This window comes from Lepus europaeus, chromosome 18 (genome assembly GCF_033115175.1).
Source record: "Lepus europaeus isolate LE1 chromosome 18, mLepTim1.pri, whole genome shotgun sequence".
In the NCBI taxonomy this organism is placed as follows: Eukaryota; Metazoa; Chordata; class Mammalia; order Lagomorpha; family Leporidae; genus Lepus; species Lepus europaeus.
In genome coordinates, this window is record NC_084844.1 from 21,987,268 (window position 1) to 22,001,945 (window position 14,678).

General features: G+C 56.0%; 1 protein-coding gene across 3 annotated transcripts in view; it reads right to left on the reverse strand.

Moving 5' to 3' along the window:
- The window catches only part of RARA (retinoic acid receptor alpha), a 43,842-nt gene extending 32,123 nt beyond the window's left edge, over positions 1 to 11,719 (reverse strand). For 2 of the 3 annotated variants that reach the window (XM_062216219.1, XM_062216216.1), the window contains exon 1: positions 2,505 to 2,708. In XM_062216219.1, coding sequence (XP_062072203.1) covers positions 2,505 to 2,529 — 25 coding nt within the window. In that variant the 5' untranslated portion in view covers positions 2,530 to 2,708. Of the gene's footprint in view, positions 1 to 2,504; positions 2,709 to 11,640 lie in introns of those variants that run through there. The other variant, XM_062216217.1, reaches the window with a different exon arrangement.
- Between the last annotated feature and the right edge of the window lie 2,959 nt (positions 11,720 to 14,678).

Genomic DNA, 14,678 nt, shown 5'->3' on the forward strand with positions numbered 1-14,678 from the left:
CTACCCTGCATTCCCCCACAAACCGTGTGGGCTCCAGACAGCAGCCGGAGGGTGGAGAGGGGAGCAGAGGGAGGAAAGAGCAGGCGTCAGAGAGGATGTGCAGCCAAAGCCCTGGGAGCTGGGGGTATCAGTTGCCACACTCCTTTCCCAAAACCCAGTAAGTTAAGACAACCCTGTTCATCTTGCCAAGGGCCCTGCCAGCTTCCCACACTCTCAAAACCACCATCACCAGACAAGAGTGTGGGGTGCTAAGCGAGTGAAGATTACCCCATTTATAGGATTACCTTCCCCAGATGCCCATCACCCCAGATCCCAGACAGATCCCACAGAGACCCACACCCACCCACACTTCTAGGTCCTGCCCTGCTCGTGCTGCCCAAGGTCCAGGGATCTGGGCACTGCAGCTATGAGGACTAGCCCATCAAACACCCCTGGAGTTTGATCAAGAAGTGGCCTGGGTAGGGGGAAGGTCCCAGAGGACAGAGCCAGCCTCAGAGATCAAATGATTTAGAGGACGAGGAGCTCCTTAACTGGAGACTGGGTCATTATCTCCAAAACAGACCTGAAGGGTCACCCAGACAATGCACCCCCCACCAGACTGGGTGGCAAGAAGGACGTCATGGCACGTGTGGGTGACTGTGCCCAGCGCGGAGGCACAGGGGCAATCAGGATGGGGCTGCCTACAGCTAGCTTCCTGCCTGGCTGCGACATGGTTGGGAGTAGGAGGGGAACTAGAGAGGTGGCTCAGGGTGGCAGCAGGCGGCATTTAGGGTCAGACTGAAGGGGCAGAGATTTGGGGGCTATAGGAGGAGGTGGCCAGGGTTAGCCTGTTCCAAGCCCAGCATCTTTTCAGAACTGCCCACTGGAGTCTGGTGTGGAACCCCTGCAGTGACCGCCACAGGCACATTCACTCACACCCCTCAAAGTCCCTGCAAATCCAAGGTCCTCAGCTCCCTAGGGCCTAGGAGAGTCTAACCCTACTGACCTTTCCGTTTCAGGTCACCACAGGCCAGGACTCCCAGGCAATACTGATGTCCTAGCCACTCCCAATGCACCCTAATTCTACAGACAAACCAAGACCTCCAACCCCAACTACTTTCTTTTGTTCTTTCCCCCAGACTCATCTCAGACAGCACCCCCCCACCCACAGAAGCCCCAAGGCTCCAAGCCACCCCTCCTCCAATCTGGGCCTTCCCTGACCCATCCTCCCCACCTAGCCTTGCAGGAGCATTTGAGGCCCGAGCCCAGACTTTCTAGCAAGACCTGGGCGGGGTTCCTACTAAACCACTTCCCCCCCTAAACAATCTTGCCCTATTAAGACTGAATCTTACCCTAAGAAAACAGATAAAAGACATCTCTGAATCTCCCTACTGGTGTGGGGGTGGTCCAGAGCAGAAATGAGGATTGGGGTAAGCAGTAGGGGGTGGGGAGCGGAGGAATGTTCTCAGGAACAATCCCCTCCAAAAACATACAGACACACATGTGCACACAGCCAGTAGGCAGCAGGCAATCTGGTTATAGAAGAGGGAGCTGCACCAGGTGGGGCGAGGAGGCACCCTTCCGTGCCAGCACTTAGAGCACGGTATCCAAGAGCTGATGGAGACTGGATGGACTCCTCCGAGGCTGGGGAGCATTTTCATCTGCAGTCCATGACCCGGCTGGACCTCCACCCTAGCGCACAGTGTCCCCCACCCCCATCCAACAGCCTGACAACAGGGCAGCGCCCAAAGAGGAGAGTGGGCAGCCAAGCTTTATTTCCAGTACCCCCACACACACCCCCAGCCCAACACACACAACACATACACACATCTGGCTAGCAGCTTCCAAGCCTCGTGGGTGGCACTAGGTCCCAGACACCCTCAGCAGAGCAAGGTCGGACAGTCTGGTCTGTCCTCCCCTCACCCTCATCAGCTCCCACAACACTGCGGTAGCACCAGACCTGGGCCGGTCTACCCCCGCCCCCGCACACCCCACTGGCTCCTGCACTCCATTCTGACGGCTCCCCTCACTCCACAGGGGACACCAGCTGAGCGGCCCCGCCCCCCAGCCGGCTCCCTCTGGTGGGGGTGGGCCCCCTGCCCGATTCTCCCCAAACCACAGGGCGGCTCAGATAACAGGAGGGAAAGAAGGAGGGGGCTAGTCCGTTGGGCATCTGATCTCTCCCCAAACAGGTTTGAAAGTCTTTTTGTTTTGCTTGTTTTTAAAGAGAGAGCAGGAGTTCCCAGCGGCGGTTCTGCCACAGCTCAAGCGCCGGAGACGAGCGAAGCAGACGGCCCCAGACGCCTCAAGGCTGCGCGCGAAGACTCGAGCAGACAGGCGCACAGACGGGGCTCCCCCACTCAGGACACGGCGGCGGCGCGTTGGGAAGCCCAGGAAACCCCGGGTTCCCTTCGGACTCCGCCCGGTCCGCGGTCCCCGCCCGCAGCTCCTATCAGGAGGAGGCCATGGGGCCCCGAAGCCTGCAGGACCCAAGGGCTCCCCCAAAACCCCCGGGAAGAGGTTACCTCGCAGCAGGGGGACGCAGCCCATCCGGGGTTCCCGCGGGCACGGCGTCTGCCCTAACCCGGCACCTCGGTGCTGCCTGGCGTCAGGGGTGCGGGATCCCGGGAGAGAGGCCGTCCGGGGGGCCGCGGCTCAGGGGCGCGGGGCGACGGCAGCGGCCATGGCGAGTCACGTGCGGAGGCTGAAACTTTACCCGGAGCCCCAGACTGGGGGGGGCGGAGGGTATGGAGCACGGGTGGAGGGGGGGAGGCCCTCCCGCTCGGGCCCGCCCCCGCCCGCCCCCTGACCAATCCTCAGTCGGGGGCGTGTCCTCAGGCTTACGCCCGCCCAGCTTTCCTTAATAGACTCAGGGACGAGCTAGTCTTAAAGGAGCCGCTCCTCGCTGAAGGTTAGACCGTGGGAATCTGGGATAATCCCTCCTGCAGGCCCCCAACGGGAGATCCAGAGTGAAGCGAGGGTAAAGTTTTGAGGAAAGAATGGGAACAGGACTCGGTAGAGAAAAGAACGCAGTGTGTGGTACTCTACACTCCCCTCCTCCCGGGCACACACCCACACTCCCAGGGATACTGCTACATACACACCCCACACCTAAACTTGGGAAGAGAGGGGGCAGCTTAACATGGAAGGGAACACAGTGGCTCCTACCTGGCGTTCAAGCCCCTATCTCCCATAATTATAACCCTTCAGGGACGAGTTGGAACTGAGATCTATGTGACCTTGAGCAAGTCACTTCGCTTCTCAGGAACTTAATTTTCTGAAGAAAAAAAAAAAAAAACCTCCCCACACATACATCACCACTTTCCCCAAACACCTTTCCAGCGTGAGTGGGTCGGAAGACTCTGGTCCTAACCCCTCAGACCCCACCTCGAATACCCTTCCCCTAACAGGGAAGTTCTCCCATCTCCCGGCAGCGGAGCCCAGGAGCGCCCCTCCATGCTACAAGACTAGAATCGAAGCAGGAAAGCTCTGTCACGTTCCAGCTGGACGAGATCTGAATCACCCTCCGTCTGCGGCGACCTCGGACCCGCACACAGCCGCCAGCCTCTCCCAGCCTCCATTTGGGAGGTTCACAGTCCCAACCGCTGGGAGTCCACTGGGAGTGGGAGCAAACGCGAACCCCGCTGTGTCCCCTTCCCGGGCTGAAAAGTGGCCACAAGTGCCCTCACAGGACTTCCCACCAGAAGGGGAAGTGCCACACTCCCAGGCCTCCACCCCAGTGAGACTTTCTGCTTCACCGGGTGGCAGAGCTCCGACCCACCGGGCTGACGGCTCCCAGCTTTGCGGACGAGCAACAGGAGGCCCAGATCGGGCACAGGGTTTTATCCAAGGTCTCATGGGTTGCAGCGCCGAGACTAGAATTGAGTAGCCCCCACCCCCACCCACAGCCGTGGACAAGTCGGGTTGGCCGTGGGCTCTGCCCGGTGCTGCCATAATAAGTTTTGCCCTGCGAAGGGCTCAAGGCAGAACTTCCCCAGGCCCCTTCCCGCCCGCTGGCCCAGGGCTGTCTCCCGCTCCCGTCTGGATTTCCGTCCACCGGTGCGAACCGCCCGCCCAGCCCCTCCCGCCCCGTCCCGTCCAGATCCATCCGCAAACATGCGCTCAGCGGGTAGGAATGCGCCAATGGCTCCCAGATGTGGACGCCGACGCTTAACCCCTTCTCTCCCAACCCCGCCCCCAAAAGGCCTTCCAGCCTGAGCCCCACCCCCACCCCCCACCCCCCGTCAGCAGCAGAGGACTCCGCCCAGGTGAGGAGCCAGCCCACCTCCAGCCCCCAAAAGGCTCCTCCTGGCCTAGATCCTACCATTCTTCCCCTTCCAGCTGTTAGAGGGGAAGGCTCATAGACACAAAAATGCAAGTGTGCATGCCCATGGCTACAGTGTCTCCCATGTTGGGTGACACGTACACCTGCCAGCATATGGACTGAGGTTACACTTTGCACACCAAGATTCAGGCATCTTTGCACGAATGCACACCCACATGCATACTCAGGGCACAAATGTGTACACCTCCAAGATGCATGTATGAACACCCATACAGAAACAAGCATATACAAGCATGCATGTGTGCACATATCAGCGAAGGAAGCAGGGGGTGGGGCAAACTTCTGAACAACCATAGCAGTGGGTCCATGTGCCTGTGAGGGAGGGAATTTACGTACACAAGTACCCACCCCCCTCAGAAAGTAAGACACTCACACAAGACCAGCACCCATGTGTGCAAATACCCAGCCTGCACACCTCGGGGGCACTCCCTTCCATCCCAGGGCACTCCAGTTCCACCTGTCCAAAGTCCAGCCCTACCCATGCTTGACTCCAGGAGGCAGGAGGAGTGCTCAGGTTGGGGCCCAGGAGTCTTGAATCCAATACCAGCTGAACTCCAGCTGTGTTGGCCTCACCACAGGGCATCTACCCCCTGCTGCCAGGGCTCCAGATGCTGGAAGAAAGAAGAGTACCCAGGAGGCAGCAGGAGACTAGCAGAGAGAAGCCACAGGCCCACGGGCATTTCAGCCTTCAGCAAAGGCTCCCTTTGCCAGCACATGGGAGTCAGGCTGAGGGAGGAGCCTGAGTCACTGGTTTCCCAAGACAGGGATTCCTTTCCAAACTAGAAGAAGCCAGAGGAGAGAGCCCAGACAGGTACAGGGCCAGTGACAGCTCTAGTAGTCAAAGGAGATACAAAACAGCTCTAAGACACCCCAGAAGGGCCCACACTTCTAGGAAGACAAGGCCTCCCTTTCACAGCCTGTGGGAACTCCTGAAGAATAGCACAAGTCTAAGGAGAGGAAGGGAAACCACTGTCCCTCCAAGACCTCCTGGATGCAGTGGGGGTGGAAGATGTCTGGAACCAGCCCCAGCTGACCCCTCTTCCTCTTTCCAGCCCTCCAGCATCTCCCACAATTACCTTCATTACCCCACCCCATCTGATTCTCACAGTCCTGAAAGAGCAGGGCTCCTGTTTCCACTGTACAGATGGAGAAACTGAGGCTTGGAAAGGAAATCGCTGAGACGGGCGTTGTGGCGCAGCAGGTTCAGCCACTACTTGTGACAGACTCCGGCATCCCATACCAGAGTCCAGACTGCTCCATTTCCAAACCAGCTCCCTGCTCATGTGGCTGGGAAAGCAGCAGCAGATGGCCAAAGTACCTGCGTCCCTGGCTTCAGCCTGGCCCTGCCCTAGCAGATGCAGCCATCTGGGGCAAAACCAGTGAATGAAAGACACCTCTTTCTCTCTGTCTCTCCCTCTCCTCCTTTCAAATAAACAAGCATTTTTTTTTAAGTTGCTTTGTCCAAGGTCAATGGCAGCTTGTCAATGGGAGAGCGGATCTGGGTTTCTAACCCACAATCTTCTCCCTAACTCCCTCCTTCCCATTTATTCTAAATCAAACCTAGTCCACCCCACTCTGTACCCTGCTGCCTCGTTCTTTCGTCCCTCAGTGGAGCACATGGAAGAAATACCATCCTCGCCTGGCTCTACAGGTTTAAGGGTGGAGCCAGGGCATGCCAGGGAGAGATCAGAGCAGGCTCTGGGGGCTACACACATAGTCTTCCACCCCTACCCCAAGCACGATGCCCACCTGCCTAGCAGGCATGGCTGGGTGACTCAGCTACATCCGGGGGAGATGCCAGGGCAGTGACTCACCTACCGAGAAGAGCTGAGCCTGGCACCCTGCCAGCCCCAGGACTGAAGCAACTTAGTCACCACCAGGACTGAGATGCCCTGCAGGCAGGGCCCAGGGATCAGGGACAGGGGCAGACTGTGCTCTCCTTGATTATGTGTGCCCTCTCATGAAGACAGGCTTCCGCATCCTGGGCAAGCCATGGTCGTGCCCTCCCTTGCCCCTGCACTGCTGCCCACCCCCATCATGCTAGGCCCTGCTCCAGTGCTGACAAGTTCTGTGAGACCCCTGGGCTGCCTTACCCCCCTGCAGCCTGCCCCCTGCCCATCACTTACCACCCACTCTCCCACCTGCCTCAGCTCCTCCTGCCACCCAAGTTGTACCTAGGCTGTGAGTCTCCTTTAACATGTCCTGGCAGCACCCCCTGCCCCCACAGCCCCTCTCGCCTCCCCGCCACATACACAAACGCACTCATACACACTTCTGCCAGCAGCTGCTGAAGTTGTTGAACAGGAGGGAAATCTGGAGGGTGGAGTGTAGGAATTGAGTTACCGGGGCTGATGGGGTGGGCTGTCACCAACCCCTTCCCCAGTTAGCCCTCCCTCCATCTCCCTCACCCACCTGTCTCCTTCCCCACCTCTGGCTGGCAGCCACTGCCCTTTAAGCCCCTCTACTTCCACTCCACCCAAACTAGAAAATAAATGTTCAAGCATATTTATCATGCCAAGACCAGCCCAGTATATTTGAGAGAGAGAGAGAGAGAATGAGAGAAACAGAGAGAGTGGTTCCTGTGCTCAGTGCTCTGGCTACAGCCACTAGGTGTGTATATTTATGTGTATGTTAAGCTGGAAGGGGACTGAGTAACTCTGCAAGTCCCACGAGAGCTGAAGGGGCCCACGGGGAGTCGACAGACTGAACAGCCTCAATCCATTTGCACTATTGATTTCTCACACACTGCGGCAGGACTGATTGGGAGGGGGGCATTATAAATCAGCCCCCCAGAGACACAGAAACAGAGTGGAGGGAGGGGGAGCTGCTCCTGTACCACTATTTGTGGCCCACTGAGACCTGCTTGGAGGAGAGGGGTGGGCAGTGGAGCAATAGATGTTGAGTGGCAGGAGGCAGAGCTGGGGACAGGGTGTTGGACTAGGCCTGTGTGGAATACCTCCTTTCATCTTGCTTTTAATCTAATTTGAAGAAAGAGGGTAGAGAACAGGTGCACCACAAGGAGCTATGTAGGCAGGGCCCTGAACTGAACAACTTACAGGGGGCGCCAGCCACATTATAGTCTACAGAATGGCTCTCCCTTCAGCTGTACAACATGGTGGCCCTGGGGGAGAGGCTAGCAAGAGACATAATGCGGACTGAATTCTGACACAATTCTCCACTGAATTTTCTCCCCATGCACCCCCCCCCCCCAACTTTCCTCAAACACATGCCTGGGCCTCCATGCCTCAGTGGAAGGATCCCTTCTGACCCTGATCAGAAGCCTGTGAGCCCACTCCTCAGTCCTGCTCTTTTCCTGTGTCAAAGGAGTTGGCAAACCACCACTACAACCCACAGGTCCAGGGCATGGCAGGACTCACACAGGGCTTTGGAGCGTCTGGAGACCTGCGTCCTACCCTTCCACTCATCCTGGGACCGTGGACAAATACCTGGCCCTCTATGGGTCTCTAAAATAAGGTAGCCAGGATTTCCCTTCTCTAAGGTACCTCTGAGTCCCACAGCTCACCAGCCTGTGAGGCTGCTGGAGCTCTTCCAGCGCCTCAGTCCACACCCGTGGTCACAGGCCACCCAAACAAACTCCAGCCTGAACACAGACTTTCCACATGGTGCAGATCTATAAACAAACCAAGCTGGGGTTCACCAGAGACCCTGCACAAACAAACAGAGGGAAACAGACCAGGTGTGCCTGGCCTTAGGTCCTCCTGGCTTCAGTGGGGAGTAGGAGGGACCATGATGAGAAAGTAACAGTGTAAGCCGCCTGGGTTCAGGTTGCAATGCAGCCAGTGACTGACTGTCCTAGGACAAATCACTGCCTCTGTTGCCCCCTCTGAAAGGAGAAAGGATTGCCCAAGTGGCCTCAAAATCTCCTTCCATTCTGAGTCCAGCTGGCCAGAGCATCTTCAGGGGTCCAGGGTTTTTCTGCCCAGCCCAGCTCATCTCCCTGGATCAGGCCCCTCCCAGTAAGGTCCTGCCCCTGCCCAACATGCTTCCTTCTCTTTCTGCCGCCCCTCCAGCCCTTCCCCGCTCCTCTGCCTGCCTGATTTCCCTCACCTTGGCCAGCCCCTCTGCCTGCCCCGTGCTTTTCTGCACGTCCCTCCTGCCAGGGGACAGACAAACTAAAAATAGTCCCTGCAGCCTTCCTCGCCCACAGCTGCCCAAAGAGCAGGAAATGAAGGGGGCAGGGAGGCCCGTGCCCTGTCCTCCCCAGCACCTCCCAGCTCAGAACCACGTCCAGCACTCCAGCCTGGGACTAGTGCCAAGCTGGCCATCTCAGGGGCATCCCACACCCCTTCCCTAGGGGGAGGCCTGCCCATAAGTGCCTACAATCACAGAGCTGCCCCTACCCTGTGGGAGGAGAAAGGAGGCAAGCGGTCTGGAGGGAAACCTTCCCAATTTCTGACAAATCAGTGCCAACCACATTGTGGGCACCAAGAAGGCAGGGTCTGGCTCCACTGACTGATCTTTTGAGGGCAGAAGGAATTGGCAAGGGGAAGTTTGTGCCAGTTTTCTTCATCCTGGCCTGGTTAGGGGGAAGACAAAATAGTACCCCAGCCTCAATTATGTTAATCTCTGTTCCCTAAAATGTGTGGGTGCAGACATACGGGTTTCAATGGCCACCTCCAGATACTATGAGAAAAAAAGGCTAAAAAAGGCAGATCTTGGCTACGAATGTGTAAAGATAGATGCTTGGAGGTGAGAACAGGCCATGCCTGCCAGACTGGGCATGCACTGCCCCCAAGCTGAGTCAGAGGCTAGGAGAGAGAAGTCTGGTGCTATGCTGCCAGGGGATATGCCCCCCCCCCCAGACCACCTGGGATTCCTGACACCTCAGCCTTGGGGGGAGGCCCTCCTCACACAGGCGGAAGGAAAGCAGCTTAGTGACTCTCTGGAGGCCTGCAAGGGAGCTGTGTACCGTGAGGCAGGCGGGAAACCCGGAGTCCTGGCGACCAGCCCAGAGAGTGAGTGAGAGAAATACCTCGGAGGGGAGGAAGCAGCCCAGATTGAGGCAGACACATGGCATCCCCAGCAGCTACCAGATGTGACCCATAAAGAGGTACTGGCCAAAGGGGCTGGGTGGGGAAAGTGAGCACACTCCTGAACGAGAGGAAAGGGGGGCCACGGGGATGGGCAGAGGGTAGGGTCAGCCTGGCGCTCATCTACTGTCCTCTCCTTCTTGTCAGAACCACAGACACTGGCATGAAGGCCACTGAATATCAACCAGGTCCTCAGGTCCTGGGTGTGTTGCTCTCTCCTTGCATCTCCAGCCCCCAGCCCCTTCATTCCTGAGCTTCCCCTGGCCCCCATCCCTGGGGCCACGCCAAATGAGGAGTCAGCAGGCCCGGGGTGGTGTTCAGGAGGCGCGGGCAGTGCCAGGGGCAGCCCTCACACCATCCTCCCACTGGCTTCCCTCCCGCCTGCTCTCAGCCGCCACACATATCTCAGCTGTCGAATCCGATTAGGGCTCCTGCCCAGTGAGCCGGACAAGGAGGCCACTGGGCAGGGGAGAGACAGAGACAAGGACGCCGGGCAGGGATGACAGAAAGAAGGTGGAGACAAAGCTCAGGGGAGAAGATGTAGAGCCCCAGAGGAAGAAAAGCCTGATGGACAAACCATAGACTCTCCGGTGACAGCTACAACCCATGTTGGGGGAATTCTGCAGTACCTGGGGCATCAGCCCTGCCTGGTTCTACCATCCCCTAGATGGGCAAGGATGGGGGAAGGAGAATGAAGGCAGAATTGAATTGACCTAGATTTAGGAAAAGGAACCTATCTACAACCTCCCCCCCTACACACACACACACACATACACCCCACCACAACCACCATTTGTCCCGGACATTATAATGCATTTTCACATAGGCTCTTTATGGCACTGTCCCTGTCAGACAAGCAGGGCTCATTATTGATAGCCATTTTTATAAATGAAGAACCTGTGACTTAGGGAAGAGAAAGACACATGTACACAGTTAAGTGACCCTGGGGTGAGTTTGAAATCCAAGCCCCTGCTCACAGTCAGAATCTCTACTTCCCTTCTGCAGTCAAGAGCAAAGCTAAGGAGCTACTCTATTAAGCATCCTTTCCTTCAAAACCAACTTTTAAGGGACCCAGGGAGACATAGAGGAATACAGAGCATGTTTCCAGAGGGGCATATGGCACCCACCCACACCGCACATTGAGAGCTAGAGGGCTTCGCTCAAGCTGTGACCAGTTTCTTCAGTCATTCCCTCCTCCTAAGCTACTACCCACCACGCAAGATACACAGTTACTTGGACAAGTCATACACGCTTCCTGTCAACCCACCAAACCAGAACGAGATGCCCTAGATCTTCAGAAGGCAGGGCCTGTCAGCCCACCACAGGAGGATAAACAAACCACCAGAAGCAATAGGTACCGTCCAGCTCTCTCCTAGAACTTGCAGGAGGGCAGAAGCTTGGGGGCCTCTCAGCTCAAGGGTAAACTGGGAGCCCCGGGAGGCAGCATTGCTGGGCAACCTCCCAGTCTGGTCCATACCCCTGCTCCAGCCATCTGGACAGGGCCTGTCCTGGTCCGGGCCACACTCTTGAATCCTTACCCTTGGATGCTCGAAGTGACCTCTATCCAAATTTATGGACCTTACAATCATCTGAACAACACATACCCACACACATACAAGGGGGAGGGGGCTTTTTTGGTAATAAGTATGGAGGTGATGGGAGGGATGGGGGCTATAAGCTCAAAGCACTTTCCCTATAGGAAAAGGCCACCAAAATGCTCATAACCTCTCCTACCCTCCAGCAAAGCCTTGGCTGCCCAAACAGGAGACAAACCTAGAAGCGGACATCAGTAAGGAGTAGGGGCAAAGTCCTGGGCTCCTTGGGATGGGAAGCAGAGAGGAAGCAAGGAAGCAATCGTTTGGGAAGGCTCCTGTGCCCCTCTGGCTGTCTCTGTCTATTCCACCATCACTTGCCAATTCTCCAGTCTAGGTGAGGTGGGGGAAGGGGTATTAGGCAATACTGCAAAGGAGGGTGCAAGGGCGTGGGGCCTGGGCAGACTCCCCCCACCCCCTTTCCATTCTTGGCTCGATAATGGGGAATGCCTCAGAAGAAATGCAGGAAGGCTGCTGGAGGGTGCAGAGGCTCTGAGCTTCTAGACACCCCGCTGTTCCAGGGCTCCCACCTCCCAGGACTACAGGGCGAGATGGGGGAGGAGGGATGGGGAAAGCCTGAACTGGCGAAGAGGGAAACGGCAAGATCTAAGAGCAGAGAGGTCAGGGCGAAAGCGGCAGAGGGAGAATTGGGAAGGGGTGCGCATGATCCTACCTGCTCAGGTGTGTGCTGGCAGGGGGGCGAGGGGGTTCCCAGGAGAACCAGGGAAGCCCTCAGCTCGATTCAGGATTCCCCCCTGCTTCTGGGTTAGGCTGCTGCAAGAGACACAGGTTCCCGTTGGGTCCTAAAGCCCACTGTCTAACTGGTAGACACTCCCCGCCCTCTTCTACCAGCTCTGACTAGGTCAGCCAGTGCAGAGCTGAGGACAGGAGAGAAATACCCGCTGGAAGCAAGATGGGGGTCTGAGTCCCAGGTTGGGACCAGGCAGTCCCTAGTCTCTAATGTACAGCATATGGATGACTTTAGCTAGGACAGGAAAAATCATTTCTTCCTGCCAGCCCTGAGCAGATGGATGTGGGTTTTGGTGCTAGAGATGGGGTTAGGATCTCTTTCATTCATTTTCAACAGGTGTTCACTTTGGCCCTCTTCCTCACAGATTAGAGCAGTCTCCTCATTCCTCCCTGTCACCCCTAAGTACCTAGGACACCATCCCAGGGGTATAGATCTCAATTTTCAGCAAATAAAGGACAGGATAACTTAGATGGCAGTTGGAAATCGGTAGTTTTATATATTTAGACTGAGATGTGTGTATTTGGAAATGTATGGAGCATGCAAATATATAGGCCAGAGTCTGAGCACGTGAGGCTGGGGGAGAAGGGGTAAAAAGGTCTTTGGGTTACAAGGATGACCAGAAATGGCAATTGTCAATGGGAGAACAGGATGTAGAGGCAAGAGGTCAACTAGCACCCCTACCCAACCCTCAACAGTGCCTGAGTCTTTATTACCAGAATGTACAAGTTAAAGAAAGACAGTGTTTTCTCAGGTACCATTTTGGACAAATACAGGGGGCAGAAAGACTTAACAGATCAGCCTTCTGAGCAGCTCAAAAATGAGAATTCAGGTTAGGTAGGCCAGGTGGGCAAGGGGAAGAAGGTGAATAGAGTATGGATTGAGAACATTTTGCAAGGAGAGTTGCAGGTTATCTCCAGCAGCAGAGCAGGGAAAATGTCATGGGTAAAGGGCAGGGAACGTCCAGGACAGACTTGAGGCAGGGGAGGGGGCAACAGCACTGCCCCACCTCTTGTGGTCTTGCAGGAAGAACCAGGGAAAGGAGCTAGTCGGTAAGGACCGAGGGCCCCAGGGTGGAGTCCGTGGGGTGAGCTTAGGTCAACCCTTTCACCCTAATGTGCCTCAGTTCTCTCCCAGCTGTTAAACAGGACTCTCGGTTCTTCCCAGGCAGTTAATGAGTGTTTACAAAAGGGCTTGGAGATCCTCAGATCTCAGCTGGGCCACCACTACAGTTATAAAGCTCAATAAGGGCTGAGTGTTACTTGGGAGGGGAGGAGTAGGGGAAGAGGGAAACAGACTACTCTCTGACAAACTAAGGACTGACAAACTAAGGAGAAAACCAAGCCCAGAGAGAAGCACAAGGCTAGCTGCCACAGGATATCCTTGTGCCCATGGATGGAGGTCACCCTCCCCCCAACCTCTAACCACCACCAAAGGCTGGCCTCCAGCTAGCTGGAGGCAGAACCCAGACGAGCAGCTGGTCTTCATTAACTCCAGCTTTTTCACCCCCCACTGTGAACCCACAGCTTCTACAGGCCTAGGCTAGAGGGGGCTGCCCTAGCCCGACCTTGCAGCTGACTCTGGGATGGGGGGCATCGCAGCAAAGGCTATGTTACCAGCTGAAAAGACTCCCTTTTTCCCATTGGGATCCAGAGGAGAGAAAAGAGTGTGGGGGTGAGAGGGTGGAGGTGGGGGAATTTAGGGCAAACAGCAGGCAGTGAAGTCAGCTGGATTGAGGCCCAGAAACCCCCACACCCTGGGGCCAAGTCTTACTCTAGCTTTGCTTTCAGCTTCTTGGCGAGGCCCCAAACTAGGAAAGGCCCTGGCTGCCCCTTTCTGCCTCCCTACCCCCACCCTTATTAAATACACATTTTATCTCTCAGCATCTTCATTATCTTAACTGAAGGAGACAAGCAGTGGATGGCGGCAGCAGAGAGCGTCAGGAGGGGGGGCAGTGCGGAGAGCAGGCGCACCCTTGTTATAAAGTGCTGATCTAGCTCTTTCAGGCAGTGTGGGAAACAGAGGAGGGATCAAAGGGAGTGAGGCTGATTCAGAACTCAATTAGAGCTTTTTAAAAAACGGAGTTGGCTCTTTCCTTTTGCCAGTCTTCAGCCTTTACCCATGCCCCTTGCACCCAATTAGCTTCTACAGCCAGTGCCTTGGGGCTGGGGTTGAAAAATCAAGGGGAAGCCAGAGGGCACAGCTTCTCCCCTACAGAACGCACCTCTGAGAAGAGGAAGACCTGCACTGTTCCGGGCTTAAGAGGATTACGTCTTAGAGGGCACCTTGTTTGTACAGGAGGGATCTGAGATCACAGCTTTCCCCAAAAGTTAAAAAGCAAGACATCAAAGGTGAGTTCTTCCCTAATCCCTTACCAACTAGAGGCAGTTTTGGGCCAATCTCTAGGGACTAGGTGCTATCCAAACAGGCACCCCCCTTCCCAACCAATGGGCAAGACTCTCCCCATACTTTCTCATGAGCAACATGGAAGTTGCTTCAAGCACAATAACCACTACATTAGGAGTGACTGGAACACATCTGGGCAGCCAGTAAATGCCCCACAACTCTGCCCTGACACATATTGGAAGAGGGAGCACCCTCTTTGGCAGGAGTCTGTTCCATCTCAATGTGAAAGTATCAACAATGTCTCCCTCCAGCTCAGACTGTCCTCTGATGCAAGGCAGTTATCTTACCTGGCTCATTTATCTGCTCATTCAACAGTCTCTTAATATCTACCTGTTGCACTATACTAAGTGCTAGGGACAGATAAAAATACACACAGGAGGGGCTGTCATATAGTGGGTAAAGTTGCTGCCTGCACGACGCCGGCATCCCACATAAGTGCCAGTTCCTGTACCGGCTGCTCCACTTCTGATCCACTACCCTGCTGGCCTGGGAAAAGCAGCGGAATGTGGCCCAAGTCCCTGGGCCCCTGCACCCATGTAGGAGAGACTCAGGCTCAG